The sequence below is a fragment of the Musca vetustissima genome, unplaced genomic scaffold, assembly GCF_032173495.1.
Source record: "Musca vetustissima isolate MV318-11 ecotype Yass unplaced genomic scaffold, APGP_CSIRO_Mvet_v1 utg5251, whole genome shotgun sequence".
Classification (NCBI taxonomy): Eukaryota; Metazoa; Arthropoda; class Insecta; order Diptera; family Muscidae; genus Musca; species Musca vetustissima.
In genome coordinates, this window is record NW_026885056.1 from 166,450 (window position 1) to 189,436 (window position 22,987).

Sequence of the window (22,987 nt, forward strand, 5' to 3'; positions counted from 1 at the left end):
TTATTTAACAGCTTCTTGAATGTGCTTTTGTTTGTGGGTGCCATCACAGAATGGACGATGTTTGGTTTGTTTGCAATTGCAAAGCCAATAGTCGCCGGTCTTCTCCACCTTGAAACGAATCGGTTTCAATTTGATTTTCAGAAATTCATCTTTGTGCATGCCATCGCAGATGGGTTGACGTTTCGATTTACCGCACAGGCACCAGCTATACACTTTGTCTGAAATGAGAAACCGAAAACAATTTATTATACATAGTAGTTTGGAAAGACATACATAGTTGCTGCAATCACCATTTGAAGGTTATGTAAAACCGAAACTTGTGTGCAACTTTGTATGCTTGAGTTCAATTCCTTTCACTTTTTATTTATTTACTGTACTTACCTTTATCCAAATGAATTTTGAATGGTTTCTTATCGAAAATGGCACCATTTTCCGTTTGTAAATGTGCCGTTTGATTTCCTTCTAAGACATTTTTGGGTATAGTTTTAGTTTCTGCGGTTTCCTTTTTGCCGGCAGCACAGTAGAAACGTTGCTGTGGGATGGAAATAATTGTTGTAATACAAAGAAAATTTGGGGGAAATTGTTTTTTAATACCACCAGGCCTATTGTAGGGCGAAGATCTCTTTTTAGAGCTAGTGAAAACATCCTTTCCTTGCTAAATTTTTGTTCGTTTTGGCTGGAAATGGACAAACTATTTAACAGCTGTTATTCTAACAGCTGCTCGTAATTTGACTGTGTTAATCATTCACTTTGCATTTCACTTATATGTAGTGGAATAAGAAGAAGACTTTGATTTGACCGTTTCTTGGTTTCCTTAATATTCGAATTCGAAATCTAAAATCATGGAAAAGGGTTTTCCGTTTCGTAGTTTAGAAAGTACCGAACTATAATTTGACAACTGCCAAACTATATTTTAAACCAATTTTTTTTTTCTTTTCAGTTGAAAGTCTGACATTGACGAAAATAGATCGCTTAAGGTGCATTTACACGATATGTATTTTACAGATGCGTTGTCACTTTATTTACATTTGAAACTCGAACACGTCGTGTAAAACATTCGGAAATTTCAGTGTGTCAAAACGATACTTAATTATTAATTAATTACATGTGCATTTTAACCGAATAGGATGCGCTCTATTTTCATATGTGAAACATAAGGAAATCAGCTGTTTGAAAGAAACACATTGTTGGAAGACAATATTTGAATTGCAAGTCGAAGAGAAGTATGAAAAGGCAAAAATTATAAATTGTTATTCCGTTTATAGGTGTTTTGTTTATAGGTTATGTCATATAAAAAATACTTATGCAGTTTTGAACGCAAACACTGAAAGTCTTGTGTACGCTGCTCATGGTTTCGCTCGTTCTGCTTATAATATCGCTGCTGTAAGTGAAAGTTGTGTCGAAGACCCGAATGTGTCGATTCCTCGTCTTTCTCAGGAATGAGGACTGTCTTACAGGACATTATGGCTTATTTTACATTTAGATTTACGCCTAAATTCATATAAAGTCCTATTTACCCACAACTGAAATCAGCTGACACATCGTAGATACGTAGATGTGTGGCACACTAAATAGTTAGTCCATTTAGCGCAGCTGATGGCTCGATTAACTGTCAAAGTGCATAGTTTCTACTTGAATTCGCAGTGCAATGTTGTCAACCATGTGATATATTATAAAGAAAAATTTGACAGATGGTCGAGACAAAAACAAAGGTTTTTGTTTTGATACATCACCTTATTGTTGCAACATGGTCGTGGCACCAATATCATACAATTTGCCACTATTAGACTTTTTATTGAGCCACACATACATATACAAAATATATATTTTGATTTCATAGATCATGCAACTTAGAGAAAAAAATTTAATCAGCTGATTGCTATGACCTACCTTGTAATAATTATACCCTGGTAACAGCAAGATATAGTAATACAAGGTATGGTATATAAAGGTGAATGATAAACGGCATTTATATTAGAGATTTTTTCCAGGTTAACCATGGCATAACTATACAAGGTATCTATCATATTTTAAATGTCAAAACTTGCTAAATATACGTCAAATATAATCCACTGGATTTGTGAGCACAGGATTATATAATATATTTATTTAGTAAGGAAAAAACATTGGTAAAAAAATAGAAAATATATTTTGTTTAACGCAGTTGAAACCCATTGGGTCAACGAAATCCGGTACAATGTAAACGTATTGTTAACTCGTTAAAATTTTCTAATGTACTCGTCGTTATAAACGAGAAAATGTATTACATTTCATTACGTCTTCTAAAAAACTGAAAACAGCTGACTCAAAAACTGAAACAGCTGAAAAACATTAAGTGAGTTCGTTCACTTTGCCAAAAGTAAACGAACAACATCCAGTAAAAAAGTTGTATCGACACAGCTGATTACAAAAACAAACAATTTGGCGCAAATAAAAAAGCAGCATTTTTATTACAAAAAGTGGACAACAAGCGGAAAATTTATGTTGTTTTGTGAATACTTGCATAATAATAACACAAAATCAATATAAAATTCACAAAACAATTAATTAGCTTGAAAACTTATTTGGAAGTTTGTTTACAAAACATAACAAAACAGCTGATTAAATATCAGCTGATGGTACAAGAAATTTCTTCTGATTAAATTTTTCCTTGCAAATACTCAGTAACACAACTGTCAAATCTGCTCTCTAATTTTACTATAGTTTACTTGACTTTTGGGTAAACGAACAACATTTTGTAATAATTTGTAAAAATTATTGAGTAAACGATAGAACCTATTAATGAGTAATTGTTTTTCCTGTAAGAATTCATATAATGTCAGTAAAACAACTGTCAAACAAACAACATCCGGCAAAAAATGTTTTCCAAAACATTAACCATACGAGCACTTTAAAAATTCAGTTTGGCAACACTATATTGCATTTCCTCTTAACATTTTTTTTTGCATGAATTGGTACGAATATTAATTTTATTACATTTCGTAGATATTATTCTAATGTTATCCATTATTCTCTGTTCACATCTCAAAATATAATTTTGGAATAAGTGCGAGACAAATAATAAAAAATATTTAAATCCTAGCCTTGTATCTCACAATTTCTCCGACTCATCATAATAACAATAACAACATGCCATCATTGAGAGAATTGAGCAACATAACAAATCAAATAAATACTCGCAGGAAGAAAGCAAAAATTTATTTTTAATTTTTATGAAGAACAATTTCAGATAATTCGCCCGCAACGAAAATCAGACGTTTGCCGACACCGAACGCGAGCGGATCAAGATCGCCAGCCAAAAGATTTTTTTTTTATAAAATAAGAAAATAGTCATAGAGAGTGAGTGTGTGTGTGAGTACGCGTGTGATTGAAAGTGTGTGCGTTGGTGTTACCATAAAGTAGACAACAGGGAGCTGCTGCTACTCGATCGATCACACACACCTACCCCACAGTATACGTATATATTCAACGTCGGTTGTGTCACATACATACATATAAATATATCTATAGATATATTAACGACAAAGCAATTTAATTCATTTTCCCTAAATTTTGTAGTGGAAAAGACAAATTAATTGTTTCAAATAAATAATCGATTTTCGAATTGAAAAAAATCCCAGGAAAAGTGATATTCCCCTAAACCAAATATATAAAAATTACTATGTAATTATAACGAAACAAAAAGTGAAAAAATACGACACACATAAAAAAAGTTTGTGGGAAAACAAAATTTAAAAATAGATCCACTCTAAACCTCAGGTCATTATCATTTGTTACCCAGTAACAATCGAAGCAAGGAAGCGAGAAAGGAAGTTCAATTTACCGTTAAATTCTTGTAACTAATTCCATTTGAAAATTTGAAAAATGTCTGGCGATGTACAACCACGTAAACGCAAGGACAAGAAGAAGAAACGTGGTAAGTTAAAATAACCCCCCCAAAACACCCCATCACACATTATTCAAAACATATCAATTAATGTAGTCAATTCTAAATACATATTGAATAAATAAAAAATATATATCAATTATTTTTTTCTATTAAATATTTCTTTCCATTTGCCCTATTATATAAATAAATATTTTTTTCTGGTACTTTTTCTTTTCTTAAGTTTTTATGAAAATTATATTTTTAATTTTCATCACACACATTCTATATTTTCTGATGTCTAATATTGATGTTGTTGTTGACATTGTGTTTTTTATTTAGTTCAAATTTTTAGAGGGAGAGAAAGAGAGTAAACGAGTGAGTGAGAGGAAATAGGAAGAGAAGAGCATACGTTGCGTACTTTGTTGTTAATTAAGTGTTGCCATTAGAAAAAAAATATATTTTCTAAATTATGGTTTCCCGCCAAATTGTTGCAAGGTGACATGCCTCTTAAAAATGCCATCCATCAGGTGAAAAACAATAGATTTGTCAATAAGAGTGTGGCAAAATAGTTTTTACTGGAAAAATAAATGCGTAGATATCCACAAAAATCGATTTTTTTACAATTGGTTATTTACTTAGTCACCATGTGAACTCAATTCGTCATAATGTTTTTTGAAAGAAAACATTAGAAACAGCTGATCTAACTGGGTGACATATTAAATCATAGTCCTTCCCATGGCATAATTATACAATGTAGTCTTATGCAGTCATATTTTTCAAATTTTTTCAAAAATTTTCCTTTGACAGTATTCCGCTTTCAAAATTCAAATGAAAATATCTTCCTTCATAAATACTTGATTTATGAAGAAAATCCCAAATTACACGAACATTACACATTCTATCAAATTTTAATCGATTTTCTATTAGTCGGTAAAAGTCGAAAGTCAATTTTGAACAAGTTTGACAAAGTGGAAAGATCGAAAAGTCTGAATATCAACATTTTGGTCAGTGGCAAATATCTAAAAGTCGACTTTTGCGCTCGACTACGTATCCCTAATTCTGATGTAACTATTGGTGTGTTCGGATGAACCATCACGAAAATTCGGAATACATTAAATTTGAATTATTCATTATTAATTTTGTCAGTAATTTCATATTAAATTTTTAGTCAGTAAACTATTTCCGCATAGAATACATAATTTGCGATTTGCAGTATTCAATTCATATTAGAATTAATATTTTATATATTTACGAAATCTACTCGATCTCAAATGTCAATTTCATAGCTTAGGCTACGTTTAAACTACCAAATCCACTCGATCTCAAATGTCATGTCAATGTCATTCCATTGCGTATACGTAACGTTAATCCGGTTCACAAACAGGGCTGCCAGATTTTCTTTTGGAAAAATCGTCAAAATGACGATTTTTTTTATCAAAAATCGTCAAAAATTTAGATACGCACATTTAGATATATTTAAATATATTTTTTTTATTAAAATGAACATAATAGATGTATTCAATTTTAATTTTACACGTTTTTTAAAGCTAATCAAGAAATTCATTTATTTTATAAATATTTGAATAGTCATTTCGACTTTAATAAAGTCATTCATTTTGAAAAGAAAAAAATGGGGTAATCATTTTCAACATGTCGGTTTTAATTAACGTATCATAACAATTTGTTTTCTTAACTTTTAAGTAATCTTTGGTATAAATTTCTCCATTGAATTTCGACTTTTCGTTTTATTAAGATTTACTTGGCTGAAAACACGCTCAACATTTGCTGAGAAATGGGGTAATACCATTACCTTCCGTAAAAATTTAGTTATAGGAAAAACATATGAACCATCACCACGTTTCAAATCAAATATTGCATTCCAAAAACGAAATAAATCGGTTTCATCATTTTCACAAATGTTATCAAAATCAAACAACCGTAGTTCGCGAAATTCTGAATCCAATTTTTGTTTTTCATCTTCGTTCACAAAATGTGGAAATTCTTTAAGGATATCGAAAAATGAATTATTCTTTTCAATACTAATATACGTGATACTTATCATAGATACAATTTTAAAAATGCTTTCAAATCGAATCTTTTTAAAATTGTAATAACTTTGTATAAATTGAAACTTAAATTTAATATAACAACTTTTCCGTTCACAAATCCAGTGGTTTATATTTGACGTATAATGGTGTTTTACACGATATGTATTTTACATATTTGCTGTCACTTATTTCATCCATATGTAATTCCTTATATGTGTCAAAATTAGGGGCGTACACAAAACATTTATTTTTGTGTTCAAATCGGCATATGTATTTTACATATGACATAACCTATAAACAAACAAATCACTTTTATTTTTTCTTAAATCAACATCTTTTTTTATTAAACACCTACAAACGAAATAATAATTTGTAATTGTTGCCTTTTCATCCTTTTCTATGACTTGCAATTGAAATATTTTCTTCCAACAATGTGTTTCATTCAAACAGCTGATTTCCTTATGTTTCACATACGAAAATAGAGCCCGTCCTATTCGGAAAAAATACATATGTAATTGCATATCGTTTTGACACATTGAAATTTCCGTATGTTTCACATGACGAGTTCGATTTTCATATGCAAAAAAAGTGACAGCACATATGTAAAATACATATCGTGTAAAAACACCATAAGCAATGGAATTGACATTTGAGATCGAGTGGATTTCGTGAATCTAAACGTACCTTTATACGTCAAATATAATCCACTGGGACAGGTGACGTATACGCAATGGAATCGACATTTGAAATGGAGTGTATTTATTATTTATAGAAATAATAAAGAAAATATGAATTAAATATAAACATGAAAGTTTGAATAAGGATATTTTGACAATTTAAACCCACTGGGTTAATGAAAACCGGTACAATGTAAACGTACTATTAGTAACATTTGTTTTAAAGATAACCCGATTTTATGGTTTAATTATGATTAAAATGTATACCAGTATTTTATGTACAGAACAGAAATCTAGTAAAACAAAAGATCAAAGATTATTATTCTCATAATACATATTTACTTGAGTACAACGGCACGATGTCGTCTTAGTTCTCCTGTATATTATTATTATATTATTGTTTGGCAATTTTCCATTTACAAATGATTTGCAACATTTTTACGTTATTGCAAAAAAAAAAAGAAGAACAATGTTTACAATTTCCCTTTCTTTGTTTTGTGATGCGTTTTTTTTTGTTTCTGTACATTGGACACAAAGAAATTAAAAAAATATGCAAGTGCATAGCTTCTCGGTCAATACGCTTTATAAATTGGTGGCAGCATAGAATACCAATAAATTTGTGGTATTTTATGTTTTATAAAATGATCCGATAACAATTAAAATTATTAAAATGTATGTCAAATAAATGACTGTAAAACACATTTATGTAAATGTAGTACAAATGTGATTTAATATTAAAACGACATTTACATTAGAACTTTTTACACGGCTAACTTACTTTATGAGGATTTATTTGAGATGTATACAATAGAATAGAATTGAATTAAATTAAAACCCAAGGAAATCCGGTACAATGTAAACGTACTATAAATCATTATCGAAAGACAGTGCCAATGAAATGCAACCCTGAGAGCGTTTAGATTATGTCTCAAATTTTAAAAGGTTTTACTTAAATTAGTATTAATATTTGTTTACGTATACATACAAATTTTTAATTCCTCGTAGCTGACCAGTATTTTCAAAGTCCATATTCATATAATATGCATTGTTTTAATAGCGTTTAATATTTATGATAATAAAATATAAAAACTTGTTTTCAACCTATGCCATATTCTTTTAGACAACTATTTTGAATTTCAATGCATTTATATTAGATTTATTTGACATATATGCAAAGGAATTGACAATTGAAACCCACTGGGTTAACGAAATCCGATTAAATGTAAACGTACTATAAAGAAATAACACACATAAAACCTTGACATTTTGGTACTTTTTGGAAAAGTGTTGCATTTTTTTCTACAAAAACAGAGTTGTATTTGAAAATTTTTTAGATTACGCACAGAATTTCGAGCATTAAACGGCATTTAAATTTAAACTTTTTACGGAGTTAACCTACTTTATGAGGATTTATTTGATATATATTCAATGATATTGACAATTTAAACCCATTGGGTTAACAAAATCAAGTGTATTGTAAATATACTATTAATTTTGTATAGTAAATTTAGATAAAATCAGTTCGGTTTAGCATGTTCGTGGTTGTTTTGTTTGGTTTTTCTAGATAAGGGTGCACATTTTATATTCTTGTAGCTTCCGGAAAATAGTTATTGATATTTTGTTGCTATTCATTGATCCTATATATTTGCATACAAATAAATACATTTTTTATTCATACTTAATCTATCAATAAATAACTAAATAACTTTCTTTTCTATACTATTGCTAAATAGAATCTCTTGATTATCGCAAATCAGAGGGTGAATTAATTTTCTCGCGCAAATCAAGTTTGCAAGGTAGTTTATAATTTTGATAATATTGTTAATCCTTCTGGTACCTGCTAAATATCATTGAAATAGTATGCTACCTACCATCCTAGCTTATCATATGCTTAACACACGAGGCAGTTCGGAAAGTTCTTAGCCTAGCACCGAAAGCGCGGAATAAACAGAAAAAAGTGAAGTGTTTTGGAAACTTCCATATCTGTTATGAACACATGTTAAATTTTGTTTCGATATGGCAAATCATTCATATAGAAACAGGCGTTCAATAAAGACGCATCTGTATTTTTTTTACAATTAAAGCAAGCATTTCAAATTTTTCTATTGTAAAAAAGTTGCGGATGCATCTTTTTTGAACTTTTGTTCCTATATGAAGGACTTTAAAGATCGAAACAAAATTTAACATGTGATCATAACAGAGATAAACGTTTTCCAAACACTTACCTTTTTTCTGTCCATACATATGTGGAATATAGTCATGGCATGTGAAGTTGGCTTCTTTTATTGTAAAAGAATAAAGGAGAATGGCGTCCAAAATCATGTTTGATCCTGATATTCCTTAATAAATTGGCATTTCATATGTGGAATATAGTCATGCATGTGAAGTTGTCTTCTTTTATTGTAAAAGAATAAAGGAGAATGGCGTCCAAAATCATGTTTGATCCTGATATTCCTTAATAAATTGGCATTTCATACAAAAGCCTACTTAACATGCCATGCCTGAATCCTCATATGTGTTTTCACCTTAAATTTTACTATTTTATAAGTTAGGAATACTTCGATTCTCCCGCTGCATTCTGGCATGCATTCCTCTCCTCTCATATTTACACATTAAAATCTCAAAAATTTAAGAGATTTAAAATTTCTATTGTTAGGAATGAAAATATTTTGTATGAGAGCTTTCTACCATTGCATTTTATTATTTCCTATCCACATATAATTATTTTTACCGATTAAGCTTTAATTTACCTATCCACTGCTTACAATGTTTCATTCTATTTCTAAAGGCCAAAACACATAGGAATATTACCTCATAAGTTGGCTTGGTAAAATATAGAAGACGAACGGCGACAAAAAAAAAAAAACGTCAAATATGACTGTGATATTCCCTTAAGCGGTGTACACACTATCACTTTTGAATGACACTCTTGCTCGATTTATGCCTTTTGACTTTGTGGTCTCTCAAATGCGTCATTCATCAGGCAACCAGAAAATATGCATGGTTGTTGGGCAGTCAGTAATCGATCAAAAAATTGCTATTGAAAAATGATAGTGTGTACACCGCTTTATAATTTGACATTTCATTACATGCAACCATCATCTATTAATAAGGCCACCAAGCTAGCCAAAAAGATAACTGTTTCTCAGATCTAATGTTAAAAGATTGACTTTGTTTTTGTTTCATAATGGAAGTCAATTCACAATAATGCATTTTGACATGAAACTTGAGAAGCAGCTAATATCCATCTGGCCTCCCTGGATGACTTTTTTAATGCTGCGTTTAGATTTACGAAATCCACTCGATCTCAGATGTCAATACCATAGCGTATACGTCAAATATAATCCACTGGATTTGTGAACATGATTAATATAACATATACGCTATGGAATTGACATTTGAGATCGAGTGGATTAAGTAGACTAAACGTGCTCTAATAGACCTTGCATGCAACTTAGTTCCTGTTCACACTCAAGTAATTTTATGAAATAACTTGCATGTGAGTTCATAGATCGAGTTCCTTAGACCGCTTTTAGACTACCAAATCCACTCGATTTCAAATGCCAATTTCATAGCGTATACGCCACCTTAAACATGTTCACAAATCTAGTGGATTATATATGACGTATACACTATGGAATTGACAGATCGAGAGGATTTCGTAAATCTAAATGCGCAATAAGCAGTTCTTCGAAATGACTGTAGAAACACCGATGTGTATCCTCCTTAAAAGCATGACATGTTCAGTTGACATTATGAAATGTCAAATTATATAGCAGAGTCATATTTGCTTTTTTTACGCCTGGTGAACATGCCAAGTCCACATGTGTTCCCCCCTTTCTGCTTATGCCCAATTACAATTTTCAAAATTAAGACTGTCTACATTATTTTCAAACAGATGACGAATCCTCTCATGGAGTACACATTACAAAAATGTCATCGGATGATGTACATTTGCATGTACATCACGAACATGGCACTGGCGGACATTGGTGTGCCAAGATCATTTTCTTCTCACTGATGACGGTACTTTTGGGTTTGGTGTGCTTGATAATTATGGAAAATCGTGGTATATCCGATGGTAAGTATACGGTTCTCGTCATCAATTCTATCAATTAAATAATTTTGTTTTAACTTTTCCAGTTGATACACCGTTATCGGAATCACGATTTTCAAATTATTTTGATGGTTGGGTTGATGAGCATCGACCTGATGATGATCATCATGATGATGTTCATGGCTCGTTAGAAGATGATCATGATGATGGCCATGATGATGAGCATGATGAACCGTTTGAAGAAGAACCGGATGTGTCGGATGGTGAAGAAGCCGAAGAAGAGGGAGAAGATGAAAATGTAACACAAGAAGAAGCCGAAGAGGCTGATGAGGATGATGAAAATGTTACCGGCGAAGATGATAATGTCACTGCCGAAGATGTTGATGAAGAAAATGTAACAGCTGAAGAGGAAGAAGAAAATGTCACTGCGGAAGAGGAAGAAAATGTCACAGCTGAAGACGAAAATGTTACCGCCGAAGAAGAAAATGTAACAGCAGAAGAAGAGGAAGAAAATGTCACCGCCGAGGAGGAATATGAAGCCGACGATGAAGACGAAGATAATGCCACCAATGAAGATAATATCGACGAAAATGTTACTCGCGAGTCATCAAAACCTGTTTCCAAGGGAAATGCCGACGACGATGATGAAGATACCTTTGAATATGTAAGTTTTATGTTAATAGAATATTTGAAAACTCCAGATCACCATGAAATCATCTGTCATCGTAATTAACCTAAACTATTAATTAATAATAATCTAATTAATGGAATAACAAAGTGTGGGGAGTATAAAATTCGGGTTGAAGTAATTTACCAAGAGTTGTGGGTTTATGATCTTACATCTAATCTGTTCTGCCAAATATTCTGCATTATAACCTCTAGGGTCTAAACTGAGGTAGGCGAGAAACTAAATGGGTGAAATGTAAATATATTTTACTCAGATTTCAATCAATGCTAAAGCGGAAACACATAAGATAACTTCATGCTTGTCATGCTAAGTTGGCATATTTTATTCTAGGAGATTTAAGGAGAATGGCGCCCAAAATCAAGTTTGACTCTGATATTCGTTTATAAATTGACAAAGTCAACTTAACAGGCCAGGCCTGAATCCTTGTATGTGTTTCCATCTTAATTATTATGGTATTACAGGAAGATCAGCTAGATTAATATCGAGGTTCATTAATGAGGTTCCTTAAGGTATTGTCACAAGAGCCATCATTGTCATATGTACTGCCAAATTGTTGTACATGTGTGTGGCCCATATTTTCCTCATCCATTCTGACAACATGACCTAGCCAACGTAGTCGCTGTAGCTCCATACGTCTGAAAATACCGATGTCCGCTGTAGCTCCATACGTCTGAAAATACCGATGTTCGAGAATAAATGGTACAACTCATGGTTCATTCGACGACGATATTCGCCATCAACGCAAATCGGCTCATATATCTTTCGGAGAATTTTCTCTCAAACACTCCAACAGCTGCTTCATTGGCTTGCGCAAGTACCCATGCTTCAGATCCATATAACAGCACGGGTAATATAAGCGTCTTCTAGAGTGTGAGGCTGTCAAATACGGCTTTATAGTCGAGGAATAGATTGAATGTGTCGATGTGTTTTCCATGGGTCTTTTCCAGGATTTGGTGCAGCGTGAAAATATGGTCGATGGTTGATTTGGCAGGTCTGAAGCCGCATTGGTAGGGCCCAATAATGTCATTGACCATTGGCTTCAGTCGTTCCACAGCATGCTGGATAGCACTTTACCTGCGATGGGAAGGAGACTTATTCCTCTACAGTTGGCACATACAGTGTCTCCTTTTTGGTGCACAGGACAACGGATGCTGAGGTTCCAATCAATGGGCATGCATTCATTTAGCCAAATTGCATCCATCTGCTGGCGCATGATCCTGACCAGCATCAGACCACCAGTCATGAATAATTCGGATGGTAATCCCTTGTATTAGGCCGATGGATTGCTATTCTGACCTCATCTTGACTAGTCGTCGTCTCTTATTGGTTCTGGGGGTCATCTTCACCGCCACTATTTGATACCGGAGGTTTTTCAAAATGCTCCTTCCCCAACGCGCTATCTGCATCTGTCACCAGATTTCCTTCTTAATCTCTACAGAAGGATGTGCCTGCATCAAATCCTCTGTTTGGTATTTTACTAGTTGGTAAAATTTCCGGACTTCGTTCTGACTCCTGTACATCTCGATTTGCTCCCGCTCACGCTTTTCTTGTTCTTTCTTCTTTTTTTCTGAAAATACATTTCTCCTCTCTCCTTTTCTCCCGATAATTCGCTCGCAGTACGAGTTGCTATTGTCTGCAGGGTAGCCCTATATACTGCGTTTTTCATATCAGTAGCGTACCACGGGTTTCTTGATGGTGGTCTTTGATACCCAAGTTTTGCTTTTCGTGTAGTTTGTAGGGAGTTGGCAATTCTTTCCCATTGTACTTCTATATTATTATCGGGACAAGTAGTGCTTTCGTCAAGCTGGTGGGTATGTTGAGCGGAGTAGGCTTCTACTACCTATTGTGTTTGCTGCTTTTCGAGGTTGAGTTTCCGTGTTGTGTTAGATCGCACCTTTGCTGCTACATTAAGACGAGTGCGAACCTTGGCAGCTACAAGGTAATTGATCAGGAGAAATCCAGGTGGCCTTGTGTATATCGATATGTTTGAATTTGGTGCTGCTAACTACAATGTTTTTTGCTGCCGCGAAGTCAATCAACCTCATGCCGTTGTCGGATGTTTCAGAATTTTAATGATAATTTTTATGAAAATATAAATAGGTACGCCATTTAGCGCAGCTGACTATCCGATTAACTGTCAAAGAGCAATGTTGCCAACCATACGAAATATTACTACACACAATTTGACAGATGGTCGAATGAAAAAAAAAACAGATGTATTTGTTTTGATAAACCACCTTGTCATTGAATTATGTTATTTGTTTAAGCTGTCGATACACTTGCTGTCATTATCGTATGTGTTCTCAGTTTGTCGGTACAAAAATCTGGTTTTAAGTAAAGCTGTTTGGTAACATTACACGTAAAATGCAATTAAAAACAATGCACATTGACAGTTTATCTGATAATCAGCTGTCCGTTAAATGGAGTACCTACTTATTGTACCATGATCTTGGCATTCATTTCCTATTACTGTGCTTTCACCGTTGTCTGTCAAAATATGTTCAGTGTCAAGTATGACATAAGTACTTTATTTTAAAGCTGTAACGCTTATCGCTCTTTTAAAGATAGAAAAACAAAAACAATATTTAACAAAAACTTTCTACACCTATTTAGGAGGAAGATGACACTGTTATGGATTCGGTTGAAAATATTGTCGATAATGATGCTGCCGAATTGGAGCTATTAAAAGAAAAAGCTCGCCAACAGGCTGAAGCTGAGGCAAAACAAAATCCCGCCTCAATTGAAAATGATGTATATGAAGAAGAATTGGCAACTTCATGGGCATCGTCACGTAAGTTTGTCACTATAGAGTAGTTGATATAGTAGTTGGATATTAGGAGTTGGATATTGATTTACTGAAGAAGAATATTTATTAAGGAAGAAGCCAAGTATATAAAGAAAAGAGTAAAAGCCCAAGTACATTCGACGCGTTACGCGTTTTTTCATATCGATTCAACGATATTAATGAATGGTCGAATTGAAATTGATGTGCATTGCATTTTGGAGTTAAATATATTTTATATTTTTTTTGTGGGTTGATGCAATCGAAAAAACGCGAAACGCTCTGGATGTGCTTTGTCCATAAATGTTGTGTAAACTCGGCCTTAAATGGAAGGATCAGTTTCCAAACAATAGTTCTGTTCCCGTACTGCAATCTACTTTTTACTAAGTTAACGAATTTATCCTTTATGAAGGAAAAAATAGTAATTGAAAGTATTAGATTCTCGATATCAAGAAAAAAAATATATTTTGTTGAAAATTTTTTCAAAAATTAAAAATTTCGTTGATAATTTTTCTTTAGTAATTATCTTATTATAAACATTTAACATATTTATCAGGATAATAGTACGTTTTTTTAATGGATTTCGTTGATAATTTTTTGTAGTTCCATTGCGCACATTCAAATAAGTCCTCATAAAGTAGGTTAACACGGTAAAAACTTCTAATGTAAATGCCGATTAAAACAAGTCTTTGGGAGCATTTCACCGAAGGTGTTTTCTAATAAATCATCATTTATCATTATGGTTATGTGGCAAATAAGTGGCGATTCCGTAAAACATGTTCGGTGTAAGTCAGGTTTTTCATGATGAATTTAGCGTTACCAAAAACAACCTAGCCATTGCGTTATTTTCGCTGTGATTGGCAACACCGCTGTGATTTGTTCTTTTATCATTTTTATTTTGGCAACACGAAATACAACTCTGAAAATCAAACCTTTTATCAGTTTTGCCCCTTATAATAAGATTAGATTTAATTTAGAATATTAAGTTACACATTTAAAAAACATTAGTATAGATTGATTAGAAAAGAAAGTGCAAGTTTTTTCTAGATAGAAGAAGAAAAAAAATATTATGAACTCAACTCACCTATTTCCAAACATATATATTTTTACAGTGACATTAAAAATTGGCATTGGTCTGGCCCTAGCATTAGTTGCGCGTCTAGTCTTGCTTAAGAAAACACCAATTACAAGTGAGTTTAATGAAGTTCAGTTCAAATGTTGTATTTTTTTCCTTACGGTCAATGTTCGTTAACCTTTGCAAACCAAAATTAATTAAATAAAAAATACAACTATCAAGTGATGTAGTCTATGCGCTTGATTACTAAAAGGCTTAAAGCTGAATGTTTAATTTTCTATTTAAAAAAATTGGTTATTTAACCCATATGCGTATCATTGAAGACCATATAACACCGTTTTGTTTCTTTTTGCCATTCTATATGTCCGCATGTCAGTGTTGTGGATTGGTATTTAAAAAAATTGTTAGGACTAATAATAAAATATTTAACAATTTATTGCTGTAAAACAAAAAAATTAATGTCGTTTTTTTATTCTTCTATTTTCAAAATTTTTGCACTTTCTTACACAACTAATCAATATTTTTAGTTATGATTATTTTTTTTTAATTTTTGTAAAATTACTGTAAAATAGTAAACATATGCCAATTTTTTTATTTTATTTTATAGTTTTTGAATTATTTAATATTTTATGCTCGCACCATTATACCGCTATAAGCCATTGTGTATGTATGTATGCTGCCATTGTGTAATTATCTTATTTATATTGTTGTTATTGTTATGAAATATTTTTTATAAAAAAAATTAAAATAATTATATAATTTTTAAAAATTTAACGCGTTTCAAGATGATGAAAATCCAGCCGCTACCGAAGCTCTGATGAAACGTCGTCTTACAATAGCCACAGCTGAGGAGGAAATACCAGAGGATTCGAATGATATGGATGAATATTTAACAGAAAATGGTTAATTACTATTGAAATTAAAAAAAAACATGTTTTGCAAAGAGAAGAAATTGTTATGAACCTGAAATTTGTTAGTTAAACGAAAGTAAAAGTAAAATTTACTTTTTAATATATTTTTTTAACATAAAAAACAGTGGATGTAAATGCAACATAAGTTGGCAATATTGTCATGGCGATATTACATCACTATGGCGATATAAATCGCATTAGTGGCTATCATGATGCAATAATAATGTGATATATTAAAACAAAAACATTTGTTTTTGTCTCGATTATCTGTCAAACTTTTCCATATAATACTTCAAATGGTTGGCAGCACTGCACATCGAATTCAAGTAGAAATTACCACTTTGACAGTTAATCAAGACATCAGCTGCGCTAAATGGACTACCTATTCATTGTGCCATGGTGGCTATATTGTCATGGCGATATTACACCACTATGGCGATATTAATTCACAGCATTGCCATTACTTTTTTAATCAGGTTCACACGTCTTGTTGTAATTTATATATACGGTACACACTGTCAAACAAGTTTGTATTTATGAAATTTTTATTTCTTTGAGATTTGAGAATTTGAGGAAATCAGTCAACTGAATAGACTGATTTAATTTTGAGTTCTTATTGGGTGGAAAATCTTTCAACCATGGTACAATAATTCAAAGTAGGACAACTTGAGGTGAAAAAGGCTACTATGTTGGTAGTGTGGCTTCTTTTGTCAAATATAAAATAAATACACTAAAACTAAAATGTGAACATTTATGAAAGTTTATATTTTATTCCCAAAACCTTCCCGGCTGGGTTGAAATGTTTGTTTCTTCAATAACAAAGTAATTAATTTCCAGTCGAACTAGGTAAAAAATCATTTTCATTTCTATTAAATTTGAATACTTTTCAATTTAACTGAATTTATTAGACATGGTATTAAAAAAATACACACACATACACCAAATATTATTTTGATTTGATAGAACAAATATTTACTTAGCTGGTTTATGACAGAAAGAGTTTTTCCATAAGCCGTCTTGTGCGCATCTCATCCATTATCCGAGATGTTGTCTTCTACTTGATCTTTCCATCGGATTCGTGGCCTTCCACTTTTGCGTGAACCCTCATTTGGCTTGCTTATATATGCCTTTTGAGCTGGGGCATCTTCATCCATTCTCACAAGATGGTCTAGACAACGTAGTCGCTGGAGCTCCACATAGTCTGTCTATGTCGATGTCCGAAAATAGATCTTTCAGTCAACGGCGATATTCACCATCGACGCACATAGATCTTCTGGAGAATTTTTCTCTCAAACACCCAAGAACTACTTCATCTGCTTGCGCAAGTACCCATGCTTCAGATCTATATAACAGCACGGGTAATACCAGCGTCTTGTAGAGCGTGAGTTTGGTCTAGCGAGAGGTGGCCTTGCAGATCGGCCCATACATCTTCCGGAGAATTTTTCTCTCAAACTTTCCAAGAGCTGCCTCATCTGCTTGCGCAAGTACCCATGCTTCAGATCTATACAACAGCACGGGTAATATCAGCGTCTTGTAGGGTGTGAGTTTGGTCTGGCGAGAGGTGCCTTGCTTTTGAGCTGCTTACTCAGACCATAGTAGTATCTGTTGGATGTTGTTATTAGTTTTGTATATGGCGGTACCGAGGTATATGAAATCGCTCACTACCTCGAAACTGTGGTTTTCAAGTTCCGAGTCTATTGGACGTCTTGCGCGTTGATATCATCAGCTTGGTCTTTTCGCCATTTACTGCCAGCCCCATTTTTATAGACTCCATCTCAATTTGCTCAAATATTGCAGTTACCGCTTGACCCATTTCGTCGATATCGTCGGCGTAGGCGAGTAACATATTCTGTTTGGTGTACATAGTGTCATTTCTGTTCACATTTGCATCTCGTATGACCTTTTCAAGCAGGATGTTGAACAGGTCACACGACAAACTGTCACCTTGTCTGAATCCTCGTTCCGAGAACAAGTCACCTTGAATAAAAAGTTTTAATCTAATGGTATAATTATACCATGATTTCCACCAAAAATGGGTAACCCTTGTTGATACTGATGTTGTGGCGTTACTACACTACCCATAACGACTGCAGAGAAATTACTATTTAAGCTGAGTTTACACGTGCTGTTTAGCATATTTTATCACAACAAATTTCCGGTTCTTGTATTTCTCTTTGCAAAACAAGTAATTTAAAACAAAAACAACAACAAAAATGAAAATTAAACATTTTCCTTTCTTCACACCCCCCCCAAAAAAATATATTCTTTAAGACTTCTCCGAAGAAGAAATTGAAATCGAAGAGGAAATCGAATACATCGATGACATCGAAGAGGAACAGCCTGGCGAAGAGAATGAAGTGGATTCGGGTGAGAATGTCTACAAACCGGAAACATTTGAAGAACTTAATGCCATGTATAGACCAAAAAATTATGACAAAGAACAAGAGGAGGAACAACAACAAAAACAACTTGAACTTAATGATAATCTAACACAAACGAATTTACAACATGAAACATATTCGTATCGTTCACCATACCAGACACCATTTTCCAATAACTCAGCTACTTCTTCAACTACTACTACTAATAATAATACCAACAACACAAAACCTCAAACAGATCGAAAGGATTCAATTGAGAGTATTAGTAACACAATAACACAAGCAACAACAACAAGCAATGTGGGAAAATCAGTATCATTTATGCCCGAATATACAACAACAAAACCTGTGATTGAAAGATATTCACCACCTAAAGCGGAAGAAAAGAAATATTCACCACCCAAAGTCGAGGAGAAAAACTATTCCCCACCAAAGGTAGAGCAGAAAAACTATTCACCTCCTAAAATGGAGGAAATGAAATATTCACCACCCACAATGGAAGAGAAAAAATATTCACCACCATCGGCAGTGGAGCGAAAATATTACACATCTGATATACACGAAAAGGATAGCCACAACACGGAAGAGACAAAACCGAAAACTAAAGAAGTTACCTACGACATGGATTATCGACCCGAAGATGAAGATATCGAATATGATGAAGATGATATTTACGATGATGAAGAGGGACAAGATGAAGATTCCGAAGAATTAGATGATGATGACTTAATCGACGACGACGATGATGACGAAGAGTTGGACGATGAAGAACAAGAAATATCCGATATTGATGACACGGAATTAATGAATCGTTTGGAGGCGAAATATGGCAAATTGCCAGCCAAAGAATATGAAAGTGATGAAGATCCTGATGATCCTACATGGACACGTAATTACTAAATTGAATAAAGAAAATCTATCTATATATTTCTATGTTCTATGTACATGCACTTTCACTCTGATCTTCATCATTTAACTCTACATCTTAAACCTCCAATTGGCGCCCAATTTTGAACAAGAAAAAATACAAAACATAATTTTCCAACAAAAAACGATGCATACTCACTATCATACATACACACGCACATATTAGGATTAGTTTTTTAAGTTATATGTGTAAGATTTGGTTTTTTGACATATTCATTTGTATGTTTTAAGTGTAAAAGGCAAGTCAAAATTGAAATCATTTCCATGCCAAATGTCAATTCCATAGCGTTAACGTCAAAAAAATTCACTGGATTTATGAATGTGATATATTTGCAGTATACACTATGGAATTGGTATTTGAGGTCGAGTTGATTTCGTAGTCTAAACGCGCTTGTATTAAAATTAAGCCTTAGGCTATGTTTTCTAAAGGTCAATGTCAATTCCAATTTATCCTGTTCACAAACAGTGGATTATATTTATGCCTGTAACATTATCATTTATTTGCCATATATCCTATGAAAATGACAACTTAAAAGGCAATTAAATGAATTATTTATTATTAAACACTTTCGGTGTATATGGTCCCCAAGGAAAGGCATTTCGTGTTGCCAACCATATAACCAACACACGCCGTTTTTTTGTTTAGTTGGCATCGTCTTCAGTGTAATCACGCCAAACTTTTATTGTGTCTTCGGATTTTGTTCTGAATTTTTACGTTTCTATGAAAGCCATTTCAATTATTTTAGGGATTTTTTTCTCTATGAGTAGAAAAACCAGACATGTGTCTAAAGCTGGACTTTGTATAGGTCTCATGCTGGAATTCGACATTCAGTGAAGAACCTACTCGACAATCTAAGTGACTCGTTTTATTCATTATGCATCGACCATCTGTCAAAGTTTTCCTTATAATATTTCATATGGTTGGCAACATTGCATATCGAATTCAAGTAGAAATTACGCACTTTGACAGTTAATCGAGACATCAACAGCGCTAAATGGACTGTGTTATGATTTTATTGCTGTAAACATGGCATAAGGAACTGGGTCATCAAAACCATGGCACAATGAATAGGTAGTCCATTTAGCGCCGCTGATGTCTTGATTAACTGCCAAAGTGGGTAATTTCTACTTGAATTTGATGTGCAGTGTTGCCAAACATGTGAAATATTATGGTGTTTTTACACGATATGTATTTTACATATGTGCTGTCACTTATTTCATCCATATGTAAATCCTTATATGTGTCAAAATTAGCTGCGTACACAAAACATTTATTTTTGTGTTCAAATCGGCATATGTATATTACATATGACATAACCTATAAACAAAAAAATCACTTTTATTTTTTCTTAAATCAACATCTTTTTTTATTAAACACCTACAAACGAAATAATAATTTGTAATTGTTGCCTTTTCATCCTTTTGTTTGATTTGCAATTGAAATATTTTCTTCCAACAATGTGTTTCATTCAAACAGCTGATTTCCTTATGTTTCACATACGAAAATAGAGCGCGTCCTATTCGGAAAAAAATACATATGTAATTGCATATCGTTTTGACACATTGAAATTTCCGTATGTTTCACATGACGAGTTCGATTTCCATATGCAAAAAAGTGACAGCACATATGTAAAATACATATCGTTTAAAAACACCATTACAAGGAAAATTTTGACATATAATCGAGACAAAAACAAAGGTTTTTGTTTGAAATTTTAGGGTTGTATTTTTGTTGAAAAATTATTAGGTTTCATAATTAAAAAAATTTAAAACTTTTTCGGGATGTTGTTTATTTGGTAAATGAGAATGAATTATGAAAATAGATTTGCCTGTTGCCTTAATTCTTACTAGTCAAATTTACTGAGTAAAGATTTTCATGTTTAATCAGCTGATTATTTAAATGAGAGATATATAGATTGTAGATCATGTGTTGCCTTGCTGAAAGTCGTTTTCCTCCAAGATAAGAAAATGTTTTATCCTAATATGTCAAAATCGCTATTAGAATACAAAACAAAATATTTATTGTGCCATGGTCCAAATGTTTGACATTATGCTTATGAAAAACAGCTGTAAGGCCTATTAATCAGGCAATTCAGGATATCAGCTGTTTCTCAAGTTTATGAAATTATGAAAATGTAAACATTTTTGACATTAGACTTGAGGAATAAAACAGCCGACTTTCGTTTGCTTTTTAATAAATCTTGAACAGCTGTTTTCTGCTTCTTGAGTTAAGTTGTAAAGTTTTCGAAGAGAGCGTCATTTTGCTTCTCTTCTCTTAAATTTAATGGAACGTTTTACTAGTTTTGTGGGTGCAGAAATGGTTCTATAGCATAAATTTGCTGAACTGGTACAAAAGTAAAGAGCGGGACTAAAATATTTATTCAAAAAACTGGTAGACCTGATTAACATTAGGCAAATTTACATATGACAATTCTCATGGTACAATTATAAAAGGTAACAGCAAATCCCAGCTGATTTGATTCCAACGTAATACTAGTGTCAATATGAATTTGACAAATTATGCTTTTAAAAATCACCCAACAGGAAAATTGGGAACGCATACAATTTGAAATTGTTCTTTATTAATGTGCTCCCACATTCAATTTACTCAATCTGCCTGCTGGGAAAGTTTGAGGAAGCAAATCTTTCTTGAAGGAATTACTCGCTATTCCAAGCATTGGCATATGTGTTACACATACATATGGCAATGGCTCAATTAAAGGAAAGATGTGGAAGCGATAGAAATATAAATTTGATAGATTTTCATTCATGTTTTTCAATTTTTATTTTGAGGATTCGAAAATATTCCATTTTCAAAATAAAAATAATTTGATGATAATTTGTTTGTTTGTTTACATTTTTCTGTCAAATCAGTTGACACTAGTAGAACTTACAACAACAAATTTCCATGTGGTTGTTGTATCGTTTTTTGTACAACAACACTTGCTGTTACCTTTTATTATTATACCATGGACAATTCTCAGCTTCTCACTAGAAAATTGAGTCAAATAAAATAACTAAAGGGGGGAACACATAAGAGGATTCAGGCCTGGCATATTACGTTGACTTTGTATGAAATGTCAATTTATAAAGGCATATCAGAGTCCAACTTAAATTTGGACGCCGTAACCCTTTATTCTTTTATAATAAATGAAGCTAACCTAACAAGCCAATCTTGAAGGCCTCTTATGTGTTTCCCCCTTAAATTTGGATGTCAAATTAGTTACATTTTTGTCATCATTTATACATAAAGAAATCATATTTTAAACAATTTAAATAAAAGCTAAAATAATTTATAATAAATCCTCATTATTTTTAATACAGAAATAAAACCAAAGTCTGGCGGCGGTGGTGGTGGTCCACAATCGTTTGAAGCTGGTGATGATGATGAGTTTTTTGAAGAAGAATTACGAAGAGCCAATAGAGAAATGATGCGAGAGGTATGATATCTATACAATAACAAAATCTATTTCTAAAATATCTTAATAATTGAAATATGTTTTTCTTTTTTTACAGTTTAATTACCATTAGAAATATCCTTAACCACTATGCATAGCTTTCAATCCATTTTAT

The 22,987-nt window shown here is 32.7% G+C and overlaps 2 protein-coding genes across 2 annotated transcripts; one reads left to right on the plus strand and one right to left on the minus strand.

Annotated features, from left to right (window-relative positions):
• On the minus strand, positions 1-645 carry LOC133332175 (CDGSH iron-sulfur domain-containing protein 3, mitochondrial). The gene is made up of 3 exons (XM_061540555.1): positions 595-645; positions 382-532; positions 1-218 (listed from the first exon to the last, which is right to left on the minus strand). The coding sequence occupies exons 1-3, from the start codon at positions 643-645 to the stop codon at positions 1-3; spliced, it is 420 nt and encodes a 139-aa protein (XP_061396539.1).
• Positions 646-3,864: 3,219 nt separating this feature from the next.
• Positions 3,865-22,987, plus strand: LOC133332155 (probable serine/threonine-protein kinase kinX). Its single transcript, XM_061540533.1, has 11 exons — positions 3,865-3,916; positions 8,327-8,389; positions 10,492-10,674; positions 10,737-11,314; positions 13,952-14,129; positions 15,233-15,310; positions 15,803-15,862; positions 15,981-16,097; positions 18,378-19,376; positions 22,739-22,854; positions 22,931-22,987. Exons 1-11 carry the CDS (start codon positions 3,865-3,867, stop codon positions 22,943-22,945), a joined length of 2,439 nt encoding a protein of 812 aa, XP_061396517.1. The 3' UTR covers positions 22,946-22,987.